Genomic DNA, 20,241 nt, shown 5'->3' on the forward strand with positions numbered 1-20,241 from the left:
GTCTCATGCCTAACAAAGCAAAATTCACCACGTCAGGCATCCAGTTAAAGATTAGCAGACATGCAAAAAGGCAGGGAAAATACAATCTATAATAAGGAAAATAATCAAGTGAAACTGACCCAAATGTTAGAAGCAGCAGAGAAGGGCATTAAAACAGATATTATATCTTATATATTCAGAAAGTTAAGCCAAGATAATTTGAGATATAAAAATCCAAATAGAACATCTGAATCTGAAAACTATAATGTCTGAGATAAAAAATACACTGGATGGAATTAATGACACATTATACCTTATAAAAGAAAGGGTAAGTTAACTGGAGGGCTCAGCAATAGAAACCATCCAAAATGAAACCCAGAGAGAAAAGTACCTGAAAACAAGAAAAGGTTTCAATGTGTTCTGGAACAACTTGATATAATCTATATGTAAGTAACTGGAATCCCTGAAGCGTGGGTAGGAAAGAACAGAAAAAATATTTGAAGAAATAATGGCCAAGAGTTTGTTGGGGTATTTTTTGGTTTTTTTTGTTGTTGTTGTTTTGTTTTGTTTTTGGTGGTACTGGGGTTCCTGGAATCCCTTCTTACCTCCGAACTATACTCCCAGACCTATTTTTTATATTTTTATTTGGAAACAGGGTCTCTTAAACCAGCACAGCTGGCTTCGAACCTGCCCAATCCTCCTGTCTCTGCCTCCCAAGCGCAGGGATTACAAGCGTGCGCCACCACGCCCAGCTGGCCAAGAGTTTTCTAAAGTACAAAATCACAGATCCAAGCCAGGCATGGTGGCACACACTTAAAATCCCAGTTCTTGGGGGACAGAGACAGGAAGATTACAGCTTTTGCAACTTTGTGACAGCTTGTTTCAAAATAAAAGAATAAAACAGGGCTAGAAGTGTAGCTCAGAGGTAGAATGGCCCTGGGTTCCATCCCCAGGACCACAAAAATAAAATAAAATCACAGATCCAAGAAGCCAACCAAATCCCAAACATGGAAAACCTCATGAAATTACAGAGATAAATTATAATCCAATATCCCAACCAGTAATAAACAAAAAATCATAACAACTGACAGCAAAAATATTCATTCTAAGATGGGCATGGTGGCACAAGCTTGTAATCCCAGCACTTGGGAGGCTGAGACAGGAAGATCAAAGGTTCACAGCCAGCTTCAGCTACTTAGTGAGGCCTCCACAATTTAGTGAGACTCTGTTTCAAAATAAAGAATAAAAAATAGGGCTAGAGGTGTAGCTCAGGGGTAAAATCCCCCTGGGTTCCATCCCCAGTACCGCAAAAAAAAAAAACCTACTAATTCTATACACAGAGGAACAAAGATAAGGATGACATCGGACTTCTCATCAGAAATGATATAAGCAAAGGGCTGGGAATGTGATGTAGTGGTACAGTGCTTGCCCTGCATGTGCAAGGCCCTGGGTTCAAAAACAAAACAAAAACAAGAAAGCTAAAGAAGCAAGCAAGCAGATAATGGAACAAGAAATGAGAAATTTTAAAAATCAACCTAAGATTATATACTCAGCAAAACATATTCCAAAATGAAGGTGAAATAAAAAAAAACTGAAAAGAACTCATTGTAAGCAACTCACACTATAAAAAATGTGAAAATATATTCTCTTGGTAGAAAGAAAATCATACCACATAAAAATAAAGGGTAGTAGCTAGGCTTGGTGTCACACATCTATAATCCCAGTATTTGAGAGGCTGAGATAGATGGTTGTCAGTTTCAAGGTCAGCCTCAACAATTTATCAAGAACCTGTCTCAAAAAACAAAAAATGCTAGGGGTGTAACTCATTGGGAAAGCCTCCTTGCATTTAATCCCCTAAACCACTAAAAATAAAAAATAAATTTTAAAAATGAGAAATAAAGAGCACTGGAATTCAAAATCATTAGGAATGATCTTTATATTTTTCTTATGATTTAAACGTTTTAAAAAGATAACTGCCGGGCGTGGCAGCGCACACTTGTAATCCCCGCGCTTGGGAGGCGGAGACAGGAGGATTGCGCTGGTTAGAAGTCAGCCACGCTGGCTTAAGAGACCCTGTTTCCAAATAAAAATGTAAAAATAGGTCTGGGAGTGCAGCCCGGAGGTAGAAGGGCTTCCAGGAACCCCAGTACCACCACAAAAAAAAGGATAACTGTTTAAGCAAAAACAAAAGTTATAACAATGGATTCTAGTATTTATAACCCGTGAAAGTGAAATGTATAAAAAATAACATAAAGGCTTGGAAGGAAGAAATAGAGATACATTCTATTAAAAACTCCAAAATAAATGTGAAATGGTATACTATCACTTTAATGCAGACTGTGGTAAGTTAAAAATGTATAAGTTTTAAAGCAACAATGAAATGACAAAACAATGAATTGTGGCTAAGAGACTATGAAAAAATACTTCTGTAATAAAAAAGAAGTCAGAAAAGTAGGAATAGGAACAAAGAATAAATGAAACAAACTGAAAACAAATAGCAATATTAAGGACTCAAATTTAATATCAATAATCATGCACAATGTAAATAGCCAAAACACTCCATTAAAAGGCCACAATTATAAGATTTGACGTTTTAAATGTAAGACCCGATTATATGCTGCCTATAAGAAAAGCACTAAGTCATTAAGCAAGTTACAAGTAAAAAGAGGCTCACAATTCCACTCATATGTGTATATACCCAAGAGAAATGAAAACATATATCCAGAAAAAGCAGTAAGATATATGTCTACATAAAAACTTGTACAAAATATTCATAAGAACATTATTCATAATCACCAAAATGCAGAAGAAACTCAAACATACATCAACTGATAAGGAAGGAATTATAAAATAGTATATTCAGCTAGGCCCAACAGTGCTTGCCTGTAATTCCAGTACTTGGGAGGCAGGAAGATCACAGGTTCAAGGCCAGCATGCAATAAAATAAAAACTCCCTGTTTCAAAATAACACATAAAATAGGGCTCAGGGTATTTATCAGAGGTAGAACCCCCTGGGTTCAATCCCCAATACCACAATAATAGATGAGTAGATAGATGACGAGTTAGCTTTCTTTTGTGTGTGTGTGGTACTGGGGATGGATCCCAGGGGCATTCGATCTCTGAGCTATACCCCCAGCCCTAGCATGACTATCTTTGCCATAGCTCCTGGGAGCATGGCCCGTGCCATATTCCTTATGCTACTAGTTGATACGATTGTTCTGCATGCCTAGAATGCAAAATTCTGCTCGACTGGCCTGTTCCGATTGTTCTTGTGATTTAGAATATCTGCTTTCCTTCCAAGCATCCGAAATTTCAATCAGATTGCCTGAAGTTCCCATTTAGGACGCCTGAGTGCGAGGCCAGCTTGGCCACACAGGAACACTGCGAGTGCGCCGTTGCCTTCCGTCCCTGGAGGGAACGGCTCGTTCTTGGTAACCTCACTCCCGACGCCCCAAGGGAGAGCCTTGGAAGCCACTTCCAGGTACCACTCACTGCCTCTCCCCTGCTGCAGTTATGACTGCCTCTGAATTTGGTGACTCTTTTTACCTAATTTTCAGGTGAGTTAGATGTCCAAACCAGTTACCCAATATAAATGGCGCTTCAAATCTGTACCCCTTCCTCAAGCGCTTCCCCTGCACATCTACTGCCCCCTCCGCGGCCTCCCCGGCGCCCCGAGCAGTCTGTATCTGCAATCTGTACGCACGGTGCAGCCCTGTGGGTCACATTCAAGTTCCAAGTGGCACTCAGGGCCTGGATTACGTGAGAGTTACAAGTGGGGTCAGCTGCAAATAATGCCACTTCTCTCTCTCACTTGCAGGAGTATAGAAGTGTGTGGTTCAAGGCCAGCGTGCAGCTCCACGCTGTCAGGGGCTCAGTGCCATCTGTTTCATTGCTTTGCCAGAGTGTTTTCCATTCCCAAGGTTATCACTTGTTCTAATACGGCTGCTGGGAGTCTAGCCACTCTATCCACGCTGCAAGAAGCAGGCAGAGGGATGGTGGGCAGGCCTGTCCCTCTCTTAAAGAGACCAGAGACAAACCTCACACCAGACTTCTGCCTCTGGCCAGAAGCTGATCACATGACTAGACCTAGTTAGTTGCAAAAGACGTCAAGAAACGTGTTTTTATTAGGCAGCAATATGCCAAGCTAAAACTCAGAGTTCTTTTAGAACAATCAAAGGAAGAATGGGTGTACACCTGTAATCCCGGTACTGGGGAGGCTGAGACAGGAGGGCTGCAGGTTCCCAGCCAGCTTCCGCTACTTAGTGAGCCCCTCTCAACTTAGCAACATTCTGTTTCAAAATAAAGTATAAAAAACAGGTCTGAGGTGTAGCTAGGAGGTAGAATTCCCCTGAGTTCAACTCCCAGTACCACAATAAAATTAAATTAAATTAAAAGTAAAATAGGGCTGGGGGTTTGGCTTAGAGGCAGAATGCTGCTGGGTTCAATCTCCAATACCACAAAAAAGAGGAGGAGGAATTGATATTGAGTGGAAACTCCATTCTCTGTTACACCTAGTTCTCTTAACACAAAATTATCTAAGAATCAGTCTTACTAATAACCCAAGACGATTTAAAAATGCATGCATATTTATCTAAAATGTGTTTTAGGGGTAAACATGGAGAGGGTAAGAAGAGAAAACTTGTGGGATATAAACCTAAATTGACACCCTAATTAGGGATTTCTCACTTTTCAGCTTCTCAGTAAAAATGTGATAGGTGCCTACAGGAAAATGTAATAGACTACCCCAGGGACATTGACTCTCTTAGTAACATGTTCAACAATTTCAACAAAACACAAGACTTAACACTGCTCTTCCCCAGAGATTGCAGCGCCTCTGAAAATATACAGAACCTGATTTTTTTAAAAAAACACCATGTCATAGGGAGCAATAACACAATGGCAGAACAGCTCCAAACTCCCACAGAAACATTAAAACCCAAGAGGAAACGGTCACAACCGATTGTGCCAGAACTCTGAGAAACAGTCAAGAGTTCACAGCAACCAAGTGAACACTGAATCAAGAACGAGGCAACTTTAAGGCAGGCAAAGTGGCCTACACTTGCAGCCCCTATAATTGGCAGGCTGAGAGAACACGCTTGCAGGGTTGAGGCCAGCCTCATCAAACTAGGGCGATCCTCAGCAACTTGGCAATAGCCTGTTTCAAATATAAAAAATTAAAGGGCTGGTAGTGCAGCTTGGAGGTAGAACAGCTCTGGATTCAAGCCCCAGTTGAACTAGGTTGCTGAGGCTGGCCTCAAACCTGCGATCCTTCTGTTCCAGCCTCCCAAGTACTAGAGATTTGAGGCATATGTCACCATATCTGGCTTCTAAGTCAACTGTCTTAAAAAAAAAAAACAAAGGAAATCATGGATAAAGGCATTAAAAAACTAGGAAAACAATATCTGAACAAAATGAGAGTACCAAAAGAGACAGAAATTATAAAAAGGAAGCATTAGAATTCTGGAGTTGAGGCCAGGTGTGGTGGTGCACACTTGTAATCCCAGCATTTGGGAGGCTGAGACAGGAGGATCACAGGTTTTCAGCCAGCCTCAGCTACTTAGTGAGGCCCTCTGCAACTTAGTGAAACCTTGTTTCAAAATAAAGAATAAAATATAGGGCTGGGCTTGTGGCTCAGATGTAGAATGCCCCTGTGCTTCATCCTCAGTACTGCAAAGACAAAATAAAGATAAAAGGAAAAATATTTTAGGAATCCACTTATACAAAATATCTAGAATAGGCAAATATTCTGGCTACAAAATTATAGGTTAACAGGAGCTGGAGAGAAGGGGAATGGGAGTTATTGCTTAAAGGATACAGCTTCTATTTGGGAGTACAAAATAATCTTGGACATAGATAATGATGATGGTCATACAACTTATGAATGCTACCGAATTGTATGGCTTAAAGGGTAATTTTTAAAGGACTGGGCATGGTAGCATATGCCTGTAATCCCAGTACTTGGGAGGCTGAGGCAGGAGGATCACAAGTTCAAGACCAGTCTCAGCAACATAGTGAGACCCTGTTTTCAAAGAAAAAATGAAAATAGGGCTGGAGGTGTGGCTCAGAGGTAGAACACCCCTGAGTTCAAACTCTAGTACCAACAAAATGGTAATTTTTAAGTTCTGTGTATTTTTTAACAAAAGAAACAAAACCCCCTAAGTCTCTGTAAACACACATATTCATATCTTCGCCTAGCCTTTCATTTTCCTTCCTCGGTGTGCTACAATTTAGGCAGATGTTTTCCCACAAAGGTTCCCTTCTCAGAAATGCCATTACCCCCGGGAATCTGGAGTGCAAGAACTTGAAGGAAGGACCTTTAACACTGAGTGGTGTTACAGCACCTCATTGTTTGATAGACTAGAATGCATTAAATGCGTATTTCCACAGCACCTACTGTGTGTCAAATATTGTTCTGGGGGCCAGAGAGACAGCAGCAAACAAAAGACAGACAGACATTTCTGCCTGCCCGGAGCTGCTGTCCTATGTTGTTCACAAGCTCACCAGGAGATTGTGATCTGCCCGACACACATAGCATAGTCCAAGGACAGAGGAAGGACGGCCACAGGCCTGGCTTCCTGCCTCCCACCTCAGCGACAGTTCTAGAAAGAATTCTAAGCAACTACACCCACCCAAGAAGGCCAGGCATAGTCACTCTCAACATCTCTTAACTGTGTTCCCCTGAAACACTAGTAGCCTTCTGCCATACCAATGGAGTAACACCTGCAGTATGATCTTTGGATTGAACAGAAGCAAACTTTTTAGTGTGTGTGTGTGTGTGTGTGTGTGTGTGTGTGTGTGTTACTAAGGATGGAACCCAGGGGCATTCTGCCTCTGAGTTACAACCAACCCCATTTTATTCTTTTATTTTGAAACAGGGTCTCATTAAGTTGCTGAGGCTGGCTTCAAACCTTGCGATCCTCTTGTTCCAGCCTCCCGAGTACTGGCATTACAGGTGTGCACCACCATGCCTGGCTAGCAGCAAGCTTTTAAAAAGCTTCCCCTTGGGTTTGAGGCCCCCAGGCTAAGCATAGGAAGAAGTCTTCCATGTCCGCCAGCCTCACTCTGTGCAGTACTGCATTGGAGTTTGGGGCTGAAACCCCAGCTACCCTGAATCACCTTGCTTCGTTTGATATTCAGGACACAGATTTCCCTAAGACCTCCTGGAAACAGGCAACAGGGCAGGTTTCAGGTTCTACTCTATCCCAGCCAAATACCTCACACGCCATATTATCTCATCCTTTAACAGATCTCTACTTCCCACATTCAAATACATGCTCCTTGAACAAAGGATGCTCTTGACCTAAGTTTCAGTTTCCTCACCTGACAGAATAAGACATGATACTGTCTTCATACATTTGATGTGAGAGTTAAATGGCTCAAAGTATGCAGAGTACTTAGAACAGTACCTGGCTATTCTAAAAGGTACTCAATGTAGAGTTGCTATTTTTCTATTATTTTATTACCAAAAAAAAACATAGTGAACGTATTTGAGTGGTGAACATTTAAATATTCTTATTCAAGCCAGGCATGGACTTAGGAGGTTGAGATGGGAGGATCATGGGCTCAAGGCCAACATGGATAACTTAAGGATACCCTGTTTCAAAATAAAAAGTTTAAAAAATGACTGAGGACGTATCTCAGTAGAGCACTTCTGGGTCTAATCCCCAGTACCACACACACACACACACACACACACACACACACACACACACAGAACTGCATTATCTAGCCATGAAGAGACATGAAGGAAACGTAAGTGCATGTTGCTGGTTGAAAGGAGCTAATCTGACGGGGCGGCATATTGCACGATTCTGACTATATGACATTCTGGAAAAGGCAAAACTAAGGAGACGATAGAAAGATGCGTGGTGGCAGGAAATGGAGGGCCAGGAGAGGGAAGGGCGAATAGGCAGCGCAAAGAGGATTTTTAGGGCAGTGAAAGACTTGGTATGTTACAGTAATGGTAGACGTGTCATTAATTTTTATCCAAACCTATGGAATGTTTAACACTAGAAAGGAACCCCAATAAAGACTATTATTTGGAGTGATAATGTTATATCAATGTGAGTTCATCAGCTGTATCAAAATGCATCACTCTTGTGTGGATAAGGGGAGGCTGTGCATATTTTGGAGCAAGGAATATATGAGAACTTTCTGTACCGTGTGCAATGTGTTTAATTATTGTTGTTCCTGGAGGTTGAACTCAGGGGCATTCTACCTCTAAGCTACACTGCCAGCCCCCCCTTTGAAATAGGGTCTCCCTAGGTTCCTGAGAGTCCTCCAAACTGTAATCCTCCTTTCTCAGCCTCCCAAGTACTGGTATGTATCACCATATCTGGCTCTGCCTGCTCAATTTTGCTGTGAACAGAAGTCTATTTTTTTAACATTTATTCTACACTGGTATGTCTGTAGCTTTAGCATGCAAACAAACAAAACCCTGACAGTGTGTAAAAACTGCACCCTACCCTTAGGCATTCTAAGTAATCAGGAGTAAGACTTGTAATTTCCAACAAGCTCTAGGTGATATTGAAGCTGCTTGTCTTGGGACCACTTTGAGTAAACCGGGTCATGGAAACAATTTCATAAACTCAAGGTCAATCCTCTCTCTTGGAACCAGATTTCTTAAAATACAGGATTTAGTTTATCATCAACCACCCCAAAAATAAACGACATGCAAATGCTACCATGTACTTCTCTTTTCTGGATTACGCATGACAAAGTACTCATCAAATACTGCAGCAGAGAGTAGCCGGCTGCTTTTCAAACATGTCCTTCCTCCTCCAAGTACCCTGGCTCCCTTCCTGTTAGGTGTGGTCTTATGGCCAAGTTTTGTCCAACAGGAGTGGGCAAAGGGATCTGCAACATTTCCACGCTCAGCAAATATATCTCCCCACGCAATCCTCTTTCCTTTCCTCATTTAACCCCTGGGAGGGGAGGATCCCATGCCCAGTGGGATGGTGAAGCCACAAGACAGAAAACACTCGACCCTTGAATCACAAGGGGGACAGCCACCTGTCAGTCACTTGCAGTGGCCCATTACATGAGACAAAAAATGCATTTCTTTTATGTTAGATCAATAAAGTTTGTAGGTTGGCTTAACAACAACTAGCATTATCCCAACACAAATACCCATACTGATTAAAGGCCAAGCAGCATGCTTTAACTCCAAACATGCATTCTCCAAACATAAATTTCCCAACCTAAGTCTCCAAACATATATCCTCTGTTAAGTAGAGTAGAGGTAAACTTTTTTGTGTGGTACTGGAGATTAAACCCAGGGGCATCTTACCATTAAGCTACACCCCCCAGACCTATTTTTTATTTTTTATTTTGAAGTAGGCTCTCATTGAGTTGCAGAGGGCCTCAATAAATTGCTATGGTTGGCCTTGAACCTGTGATCCTCCTGTCTCAGCCTCCCAAGTACTGGGATAACAGCCTCCATCACCATGCCCAGCAGAAGCAAGTTTTTCAAAGATACATGAACTTGAAAATCAAACAAGAAATTAAAAAGAAGTTACTTATTCACAAGTCGAGCAAGTCTCTAACACTGTCTTGTGTAAACTACTGCAAAACAGTGTTAATAAGTACCAGAAAGGTTCGAATTAAAGTAACAGAGAGGAGGTGCACAGCCTCACCTGTTCAACCATTCAGATAGGGAGGCTAACAGGAAGGTTAACTTCTTTCCCAATCTACTTGAAATAAATTTCAAAACATAAAAACTGAAATAAGAACATACTGCATATCCTCTCACTCCCCACCTAGTGTTTCCATATTTTTCCTATATATGTGGGGTGTGCATCTTTTATTAAACTTTTAGAAAGTTGCACGCATTAGGACTCACCCTAAAAAGTTTACCCTGTATCTCCAAAGAATAAGAACATTCTCCTGCCCTGCCTCAATTATGCTAAAATTAATAGTAATTCCAAAACACTGTATCACATCTAATACCCAGTCCACATTCAAATATGCATAACTGTCCCAAAATATTGTTATAGTTTATTGTCATAGGTCAGGAGCCCATCAAGTTTCCTGTGTGCCATTTAATTGTGACTCCTTATTCTCCCTTGCTCTAAGAACACTCACCTTGACTTTCCGTTTTTCTTAACACTGACTTTTTGAAAAGACCATGACTGCCAGATGTGATGGAGCACACTTGTAATCCAAGTACTTGGGAGGCTGAGACAGAAGGATCACAGGTTCAAGGCCAGCCTCAGCAACTTAGTGCGACTCTCAGAAACCTAGCAAGACCCTGTTTCAAATTTAAAAAAAATAAAAAAGGGCTGAGGGTATAGCTCAAAGGTAGAATTACAAAAAAAGAGAGAGTGAGGAAGGAATCATGACTTCCCAGTATTGGGAAGGCTGAGACAGGATGATCACAGGTTCAAAGCCAGCCTCAGCAACTTAGTGAGACCTATTTCCAACTAAAAGATAAAATTGAGCTAAGGGTATATAGCTCAGGGGTAGAATGCCCTGGAGTTCGATCCCCAGTACCACAAAAAAAGATAAAAGACCATGACTTGAAGACTGCCTCGTGTTCTTTATCCATATGATTGTTTTCTCGCTGTTTTATGACTTGTTCATTCCCTATATTTCCTTTAAACCAGAAGATGGGGAGGAAGAATACTGTACAGTTAAAATGGCATGCTCATGACTGCATCACATTGTGGGCACATCACAGCAGACAGTCCCAGGATGGACAAGGATAAATCTGATGACTTGGTTCAAAGATGGAGACTACCAGACTCTTCACTGTGAAAGCACATCCTCTGCAGTAGGTGGTGCTCAGCATCATATAAGTGCTATGTTCCCCAGTAAGCTTTCACCTAGAATTCTGGAATTCAATGAAAACCTCGTCTAAATCAAGTTATTACTAGGTTGCAAAATGGGGATTTTCAAATTCTAACATTCCAGACAGGCTAATTTTTAAAAGTTCTAATAAGCTGGATGTGGTAATGCACACCTGTAATCCCAGAACTAAAGAGTCTGGGACAAGAGGAGAGTGAACTCATGGCCAGCCTCAGCAACTTACTGAGTCCTCTTACAACTTTGTGAGATACTGTTTCAAAATAATAAAATAGGGCTGAGAGTATACCTCAGAGGTAAAATGCCTCTGGGTTCAATCTCCAGTACCCCCCACAAGCAAATAAATAAATAATAAAAGTTATAACAATGCCATTTTCTAGTTTTTAAGAAAAAACCAACTCTCACTTCCATTCATAAGTTTCAAATATATGTAGTACTGGGGATTGAACCCAGGAATGTTCTACCTTTAGGCTACATCCATAGCCATTTTTATTTTGGATTTGGAAACAGGGACTTACTAAATTGCTGAGGGTCTAATTAGCTGAGGCTGTCCTCAATCCTACAATCTTTCTGTCTCAGTCTCCCTAGTATGAGATTACAGACCTGCACTACCACTCCTGGATAAATAACTCGCATTTCTAATGAATTTGTCCTTATTTTAAAACAATGTTTAAATTACAAAAGTAATGGAATGGGGATATACAGCTCAGAGATATAGTACTTGCCTAGCATGTGGGAGACCCTGGGTTTCAACCCTAGCACTGCAAAAAATTTTTTTAATTGCAAAAGTAATTTATCAATGTTAAATTTCAAGCCATACAGAAGAACATAATAGGAAAAGTACCATCTCCTCCTATCTCTCCTAACAACTAGTTCTATTCCCAAAAGATAAGCATTATTAAGCTTTTGTCTTGTCCCAGAAAATATATGTCATAAAATGTATATATACATGTGTTTATGTGCATATATTATTACTGGAAGAACAAAGAGGATAATATTATGTGTCATGTTATATACCTTGTTTTCTCCGCAACACTATTTTTCATAGTAACTTTTTTTCCTTAATCAGAATTTGCTATAATTTAACCAATCTCTTCTTGATGAGTATTGAAACTTTTGTCTGCTACAAGTATTGATGGCTATATTGCATAATATACTAATGCAAATATTCTGAAGGATAAAGTGTAAGAATTGAAGCTACTGAATAAAAAGGGAGGGTGAGTGTGTTATAGATTTTTTCCAGGCATTAACAAATAGCCCACTGAAAATATACAATGTTCGTTCCCACCATGTCCTAATGCATTTTAAAATCACAGTGGGCCTCTACTGAGCAAACCTCAAGCGGCAGAGCTTGCCAAAGAATCGCCAAGTCTAAAGTGATAATGGGAACTAATATTTACAAAGTGCTTAAGTGCCAGACACCACCTTTGATCCTTTAGAAGATCTCAGCAATACAGCAATCCTGTGAGGTCTGCAACATGGTATACCTCCACTTTCTAAAAGAGGAAGTTAAGGCTCAGAAATTTTATCCAGTGTTATATGACTTTATAAAGAATGAGACCAGTGTTTGATGCCAGGGGTACATGATCTGTTTATGCCACCTTTCCCTACCTCAAGACTATACAGAGCTACTCCAGGGTTTGCAAGTCAGGGCTCTTTTAGAGGGGACTCCCAGCCAAGCTTGGTGGTGCGCACCTGTAATCCCGGTACTTGAGAGGCTGAGACATGAGGATAACAGGTTTGAGGCCAGCCTCAGTGATTCAGTGAGATCTCCAGAAACTTAGTGAGACTCTCTTTCAAAATAAAAAAATAAAATAGAGCCAGGCATGGTACCACACACTTATAAATCCCAGCATTCAGGAAGCTGAGACAGGAGGATCACAGTTTGCGGCCAGCCTCAGCTACTTAGTGAGGCCCTCTGCAACTTAGTGAGACCCTGTTTCAAATAAAGAATAAAAAATAGGGGTTGGGGTGTACCTCAGAGGTAGAAGGCCTCTGGGTTCAATCATCAGTACCACAAAAAATAAAAATAAAAATAAAAATAAAAATAAAAATAAAATATAGCTGAGGTTCTAGCTCAGAGGTAGAATCCTCCTGGGTTTGACCTCTAGTACCAAAAAATGGGGAGGGGGGGATTCCTGATTAAGTAAGAGGAAGAAAGTGGCTCCGAAATGTTTGTTCTGGGCACCAATGTTTCTGCCGTGTTATTACAGAGTTCGGTTTCTGGCTTGTAGTCTTTGCTTAGAAGCCTAAGGCTACAGCAAGCAATCCAGCTCCGACCCAGCAACAAAGCAACAGAGAGTCCAGGATCTGCAGAGCTCAGAGGAGCTGCTCAGCGCAGCCTGGGGAAACGGACAGGCGGGGAGGAAGGGAAGCAAGAAGCAGGTGGTGGGCCAGTGAGACACAGTTAAGATATTTTGGACTCGTGTCAGTTGTCACACAAAAAACAGTATGGGGGAAGTGGAAGTAGAGCACACTTGAGAGGGAACCACAGTTGAGGCGTCTGTTTACGCCTCCATTCCCTACCTCAATCCCTCGCTATTTCTGCTGCACTAACATGCAGGGCCCAGTAACTTTGGGATGGCACTTCAATCCCAGGTGAAGCCCGCTGGGCACTCCCTGGCCTGACAGAACAGGTTCAACTGGTGCCAGAGGAGAGCCCTGCCCCACGGCCTGCAGCTGGTAAGGCCGAGTCTGGGGGCTGCCATCAGCCTCCCTGCATGGTCCCTTCCTTGGTAGCTGCTTTGGCCTGTTATCAAGAAGTAATGCTCACAACTGTGCCTTGGTGGTTTGGAGAAATGCCTTTCCCTTTCTGTTTGGGAGTACTAAGGATTGAACTCAGGGGCATTCTATCCCTGAGCTACACCCCCAGCACTTTTTACTTTTAATTTTGAAACAGGGCCTGGCTAAACTGCTGAGGGCCTTGAACCTGCGATGCTCCTGTCTTGGCCTCCCAAGTCCTGGGATTGCAGAGGCACACCACCTCACCCAGCTTTCTATCCCTTTAAGTACTAAGCATTCACAATGTAACTCTTACAGTCCTTAGGCCTTATGCACCCAAGCAAGTGCTCACTACAGGATCTCTTTGTGCCTGTCACTCCTAATGTAACCTCAAATGTTCCCTGAGGACAATGGGACAGCATGAAGGAAGGAGAGAGGAAGAGAAAGGAAACTTCTTCTCTTTTCCCTGTTTTTTCTCTGGCACAGGGCCCCAGCATTTATACACGTAAATCAACAACTGAAAGGTCACAAAAGATAGATAGCATAATGGGATTTAAATAGAAATGGGTGTCAGGGCCAGGTGTGGTGGTGCATGCTCATAATCCCAGTACTTGGGAGGCTGAGACAAAAGGATCGCAGGTTCACAGCCAGCCTCAGGAAATTAATGAGGCCCTTTGCAACTCAGTGAGACCCTGTTTCAAAAGAAAGAATAAAAAATAGGGCTGGGGTGTAGCTCGAGGTAGAATGATCCTGGGTTCCATCCCCAGTACAACAAGAGAGAGAGAGAGAGAGAGAGAGAGAGAGAGAGAGAGAGAGAGAGAGAAAGAGAAAGAAAGAGAAAGGGATGTCAAAGCGAGGGATCTGAGAAACACCTTAGAATTCCATCACAAGAGCCGGGTGTGGTGGCGCACGCTTGTAATCCCCGCGCTTGGGAGGCAGAGACAGGAGGATCGCGCAGGTTCGAAGCCAGCCGCGTGCGTTGGCTTAGGAGACCCTGTTTCCAAATATAAAAATGTAAAAATAGGTCTGGGAGTGTAGCCCGGAGGTAGAAGGGTTTCCAGGAACCCCAGTACCAACAAAAAAAAACAAAAAAAAAGAATTCCATCACAAGTGACACCAAATTGAGGCATGGACACAGTATTATGTGATTCACTTCCATAGTTTAGAAATCAGAAAGTAGTATCCCAGTGCTTGGGAGGCTGAGATGGGGGGATCACAGGTTCACAGCCAGCCTCAGTAATTAACAAGGCCCTTTACAATTTAGAAAGACCCTGTTCCAAAATAAAATACAGTAAGGCGTGGTGGCACACACTTGTAGTTCCAGTAATTGGGAGGCTGAAATACGAGGATCACAGGTTCACGGGCAGTCTCAGAAACTTGTGTGGTTGTCTACAGCTTAGTGAAATCCTGCTTCATAATAAAGAATAAAATAGGGCTGGGGGGTATAGCTAGGAGATAGATCACCCCTAGATTCAATCTTCAATCCCCAGTATCACACACACAAATAAAATAAAATATAAATAGAACCAGGGGTGAAGCTTAGAGGTAGAGCATCCCTGGGTTCAATCCCCATTAACACACACACACACACACACACACACACACACACAATCAAGCCAGGTGTGGTGGCCCATATCTCTAATCCCAGTACTTGGGAGGCTGAGAGGGAAGAATTTTACACTCACAGCCAGCCTCAGCAACACAAAGCCCTCTGCAACATAGTGAGACCCTGTTTCAAAACAAAAATTGAGCAAAGGATGCAGCTTGGAGGTAGACTCCCCCTGGGTTCAATGCCTAGTAGCGTGCGCACACACACACACACACACACACACACACACACACACATGAAAAAGCAGCCGAGCACAGCAGCACACACCTATAATCCCAGTACTTGGAAGGCTGAGTCAGGATCATAGGTTTAAGACCAGCCTCAAACAACTTAGGGAAACTCTCAGTTACCTAGTAAGACTCTGTTTCAAAGAAATAACAACAGGTCTGGGGTTGTAGTTTAGAGATAGACTGCCCCTCGGCTTAATCCTCAGTACCACAAAAAAAATTTTAAAAAACAAAAAGATATGTAGTGACATCTCTCTCCCACTCCTATCTCACATCTAACTAGTTCATCTCCCCTAAGGAAATCAATACTAATAGTCCACTTTATGTCTTTCAGAGACATTTTATGTCTATACAAGCTTATATACATACTGTGTGTGTGTGTGTGTGTGTGTGTGTGTGTGTGTGTGTGTGACCCTGGGGATTAAACCCAGGGTCATTTTAACTCTGAACTACACCCCCAACCTATTTTATTTTTTATTTTGTTTTTTGTTTCTTGCGGGTCTGGGGATGGAACCCAGGGGCATTCGACCTCCGAGCTACACCCCCTGCCCTATTTTTTATTTTTTATTTTGAAACCGGGTCTCACAGAGTTGCAGAGGGCCTCACTAAGTTGCAGAGGGCCTCACTAAGTAGCTTAGGCTGTCCACAAACCGAGATCCTCCAGTCTCAGCATCCCGAATGCTGGGATTACAAATGTGCACCACCACACCCAGCTATTTTTATTTTGAAATAGAGTCTAACAAAATTGCTGAGGGCCTCATTAAATTTCTGAGCTTGGCCATGAACCTGTGCTCCTCCTGTCTCAGCATATATATATATATATATATATATATATATATATATATATATAGTATTTTTAAAAGTATTAATAACACCCCTCTCAGATTAAAGTATCACTTCAATGTAAAATGGTGACAAATTAAGCTGTCTTAAATTTTTTTCAGCATTAAAGTTTTTTTAAATTCACAGTTGAGCTCTCATTCATAACCACTTAACATTTAATAGTTATTTGCCTCCAGAAATTAAATTGACTATCAAGAACATAGTGGGTACTTAGCAAATGTTTCCTTATATCTTTCTGTCATTTATTACTCAGAGCCAAGAGGATAATTACTCACTTCCTCTACTGGTGACAAGAAATAAAACCTGATTTTTTGGTACTACAGATTGAATCCAAGAACATTCTACCCCTGAGCTATACTCCCAGATCTTTTTAATTTTTTTTTTGTTTGTTTGAAATAGGGTCTCACTCAGTTGCTGAGTGTCTAAGTTGCTGAGGCTGGCCTTGAACCTGAGGTCTTCATGTCTCAGTGTCCCAAATACTGGGATTCCAGGTGGGAATCACCAGGCAAAGCTTAAAATCTGATTTTTTTTACCACTTAAAAAGTCCTGAAAAATCTGTGGTATGTTCACTTAAATATTCAAAGATTTGCTAGACTCTAGAAATTATTTTACTTAGGTAAATCAAAATGTCATGTTGTATATCTTAAATATAGACTGAATTTTTTAAAGATTATCAAACTCAATTTTTTGTGATACTAAGAATGAAACACAGGGGCATTCTACCTCTGAGCTACACCCCCAGCCTGATTTTTTTATTCTTTATTTTTCAAACAGGGTCTCACTAAGTTGCAGAGGGCCTAAGTAGCTGAGGCTGGCTGTGAACCTGAATACTACAGTCTCAGCCTCTTAAATACTGGCATTACAAGTGTGTAACACCATGCCTGGCCAAACTTAATTTTTTAATCAGAATCCCTATTTCAATAATCTTCAGTATCTAATGAATAGCTGGCTAATCATATTTTATTAGAACTCAGATTTGGGGAGAGGCTTGAAACAAAAGACCAAGTATCCCTGAGAAAAAAGAGAAATAGTTTCTGATTATTACAAATAATCCACATCAAAATATTGTCTTTGGCCGGGCATGGTAGTGCACATTTGTAATCCCTGCGCTTGGGAGGCGGAGACAGGAGGATCGTGCAGGTTCAAAGCCAGCCACGCTGGTTTAAGAGACCCTGTTTCCAAATAAATAAATAAATATATATATGTATATATATATTTATTTATATATATAGTAGGTCTGGGAGTGTAGCCCAGAGGTAGAATGGTTTCCAGGAACCCTAGTACCACCAATATATACATTGTCTTTGTAATAACCCAGGGCATCACACATATACTCTATTTTGTTATACACTTAAAAGTAATATTAAAGATATAGAAGAAAATTACACAGGAATGTTACAAGATGATGCTGCCTTTTCTAAATAGTCATCAATTAAACCCAACTTGTCACATGATTGATGTCCACAAAACAATATCCGGGAGCATAGCCTCAATGACTGAAAGGTTGAGGTGAGTTTTAAAAGTACATATGAGCAAAGGAAAATTCCACTGTTGTTTTTAAGTCTTAAGATAAAGGTAATAGGATGCCTAAGAACAGAGAGTACTCCTCAGAAAACATATTTTCAAATTATCTCATTTCCCCTTGCCCTTGAGTCTGTGAAATCTACCTCCTATCTCACGCTGTCCTTTAAGGAGCTTTGTCTTGGGCTTATAAAATGAAAATATTTTCACAGCTATCTATATACCTATAAAGGCACCCTTCATTTGCAACATGGCTCCAAGTTAATTACTGGAATTGACAACATGCTTTGATTCCCCACTGGCTATCTGCTCAGGAATCCTCTGGGCTTACCCACCACAAATGACACCATGGGTCACTGTGTCACCAGCCACAGGACTCAAGAACAAAGAAGTATGAAGGCCAAGGTCTGTCCTGAGACCTGTGATTTACAAAACATCTGCTTAGGCCACTACTTCTTTTAAAGTGGAAGTCTCCTGACAGCACCCACCCTTTACGCCATTTATCTGAAAAGGCCTGATGGCCATGAGCCTCACTCTTATGTCAACAACTAACCAAGCACCATAAGAAGCTAGACGCAGGACCAAGGGTAATTTGCACATTAAAGATTAACATATCTACTTTCCGCTCCCTATCAGAGAACCCTGGATGGAAATTGAGTGGACAGATCCTTCCAGTATAAGCAATGAAGTTAAGTGTTCCCTCCTGGGAACAGTCATGAAACGGCTCATCTATTTCACTGGAGGATACCAACATGGGCTTTAACACCACTGAATTAAAAATTCAGAGAGAATGCAGGGTTCTCCCTTGGAGTCAGGGAAGAGTAAGAGAGGACTAGGGGAGGAAAAAATGGTCACTTCGATTATGACTGTGTTGTTATCCATGTAGTAACAGGAGATTTGTACTGTCCACCATGTAATGCACTGTCCCACTAAATTTAGAGATGGATGATGGCGTTAGCCTATCCTTAACAACAAAAGAAGGCTGACTCGGGAATGAAAGCCACTACTTTTCCTCTTCACTCACGCAGAAATGGATGCTCAGAGTCTCTCCATGTTTCCATTTTAGGAATACAAAGGCTCCTCTTCATTAAGGGAAGCAAGTAACTGGACATAACTTCCCACTGGGACATAAAAGCAGAAGGTTACCTGTCTCCCCATCTAGAAGCCTGACGTGGTGGAGTACTGCTCTGGGTCCTGGACCGTACTCACCTTTCACAAGACTTCAGGTTCGGACTTTATATTAACAAGAGACCTGGGGAGGGAGACCTCAGAAGTGGGTGCTCACCCAAGCTAACCATGGATGGATGTGGCACTCAAGAGTCCCGGCCAGTCTGAACCCAATCCGATTCCTTCAGCCCTCCTCCCCATCGCTACTGTGGCTTCTCTCCTGGGGTGGTACGGTCTTCTGGAAAGTCATCCACCTCCAGCTCCTGCACGCGCACTATTTGCAGAGCTGAACTGGGGCGGAAGGGGGGGTGGGGGTGATGATGGAGAGGGACGCGATCGAGACAGATTGGGGCAAAAGGAACAGGTCTATCTCTAAGTCTTTCATGGGGGGGGGGGATCCCCGGGGAGGAAACGTCGAGATGGGATGGAATTCTTTTTAACGGTAACAGAAAGCCAGAAGATACAGGCGGTTGACCTTGGGAGCCTGCACCGTGGCAGCGGGAAACGCAAAAGACACGGAACCCGTTGGCAAGTGCGGGGGGGGGGGGCGGGTGGCGCCGGGAGGGGGGGAGGTGCGCTGGGGCGCTCACCGTAGATCATGGCCAGCCCGGTCTCGTGCAGGAAGCGCACCCGGCGGTGCTTGAAGAGCCAGATGGTGAGGATGGTGAGGGTAAGCAGCAAAATGAAGGTGAGCAGGCTCACGCTGTCTTGCCGGTGGCTCTCCTCCGCCTCCTTCTCGGTGGCGAGCTCCTCCATGGCGCTGCTGTCCTCGGCCGCCGCCCCAGAGGAGGAGGCCGCGGCCCCGGCGCGCAGCCCCCGACCCAGCAGCAGCGGCAGCAGCGCCAGCAGCAGCAGGCGCGGCGGCAGCGCCCCGACAGCCCGCCCGGGGCCGGAGCGCGCCGCGTCACCAGCCTCCATGGCCCCGGGGCCGCCCGCGTCGGCTCCGCGCGGGGACCCGCAGCCCGCGCCGTCGGCTGCTCCCCGCGGCTCCGCGGACCTGCCGGAGTAGCCGCGGCCGCCGCAGCTCCTCCTCCCGCTCCCCGGCCCCGCTGCGCCGCCGGCCGCGGGGGAGGGGCGCGCGCAGTGCGCAGGATCCCCAAGCCCCGCCCCCCGCCCGCGCACCTGTCCGTCCCGCGCAGAGCCGCCCGCCGCCCGCCGCCCAGGCGGGGCCGCCTGTCGCCTCCCGGCCCGCCGGCCCTTCTTCGCCTTCTTCCGCGGCTCACCAGCGCCTGGGGTACCTGGCCGGACTCTCTGGGGTCCCCCGAGCCAGTTCCCTGGCAGTCGCTGTCGCGCGGCCTAAACGGGACGGCAGAGGTCGCCCGCTCCGGGCAGGGGCATCAGGTTGGATTCACTCTCCAGTCCTGTTGCATG

At 43.3% G+C, this 20,241-nt stretch overlaps 1 protein-coding gene across 2 annotated transcripts in view; it reads right to left on the bottom strand.

Moving 5' to 3' along the window:
• Window positions 1–19,788, bottom strand: part of SLC9A7 (solute carrier family 9 member A7) — a gene marked incomplete at both ends in the record, with an annotated part of 172,412 nt that extends 152,624 nt beyond the window's left edge. For both annotated transcript variants that reach the window (XM_080719250.1, XM_080719249.1), the window contains one exon: window positions 19,461–19,788. In XM_080719250.1, the coding sequence (XP_080575376.1) occupies window positions 19,461–19,788 (328 nt within the window). The remainder of the gene's footprint in view (window positions 1–19,460) is intronic.
• Between the last annotated feature and the right edge of the window lie 453 nt (window positions 19,789–20,241).

The sequence above is a fragment of the Muscardinus avellanarius genome (genome assembly GCF_963383645.1).
Source record: "Muscardinus avellanarius genome assembly, chromosome: X".
In the NCBI taxonomy this organism is placed as follows: domain Eukaryota; kingdom Metazoa; phylum Chordata; class Mammalia; order Rodentia; family Gliridae; genus Muscardinus; species Muscardinus avellanarius.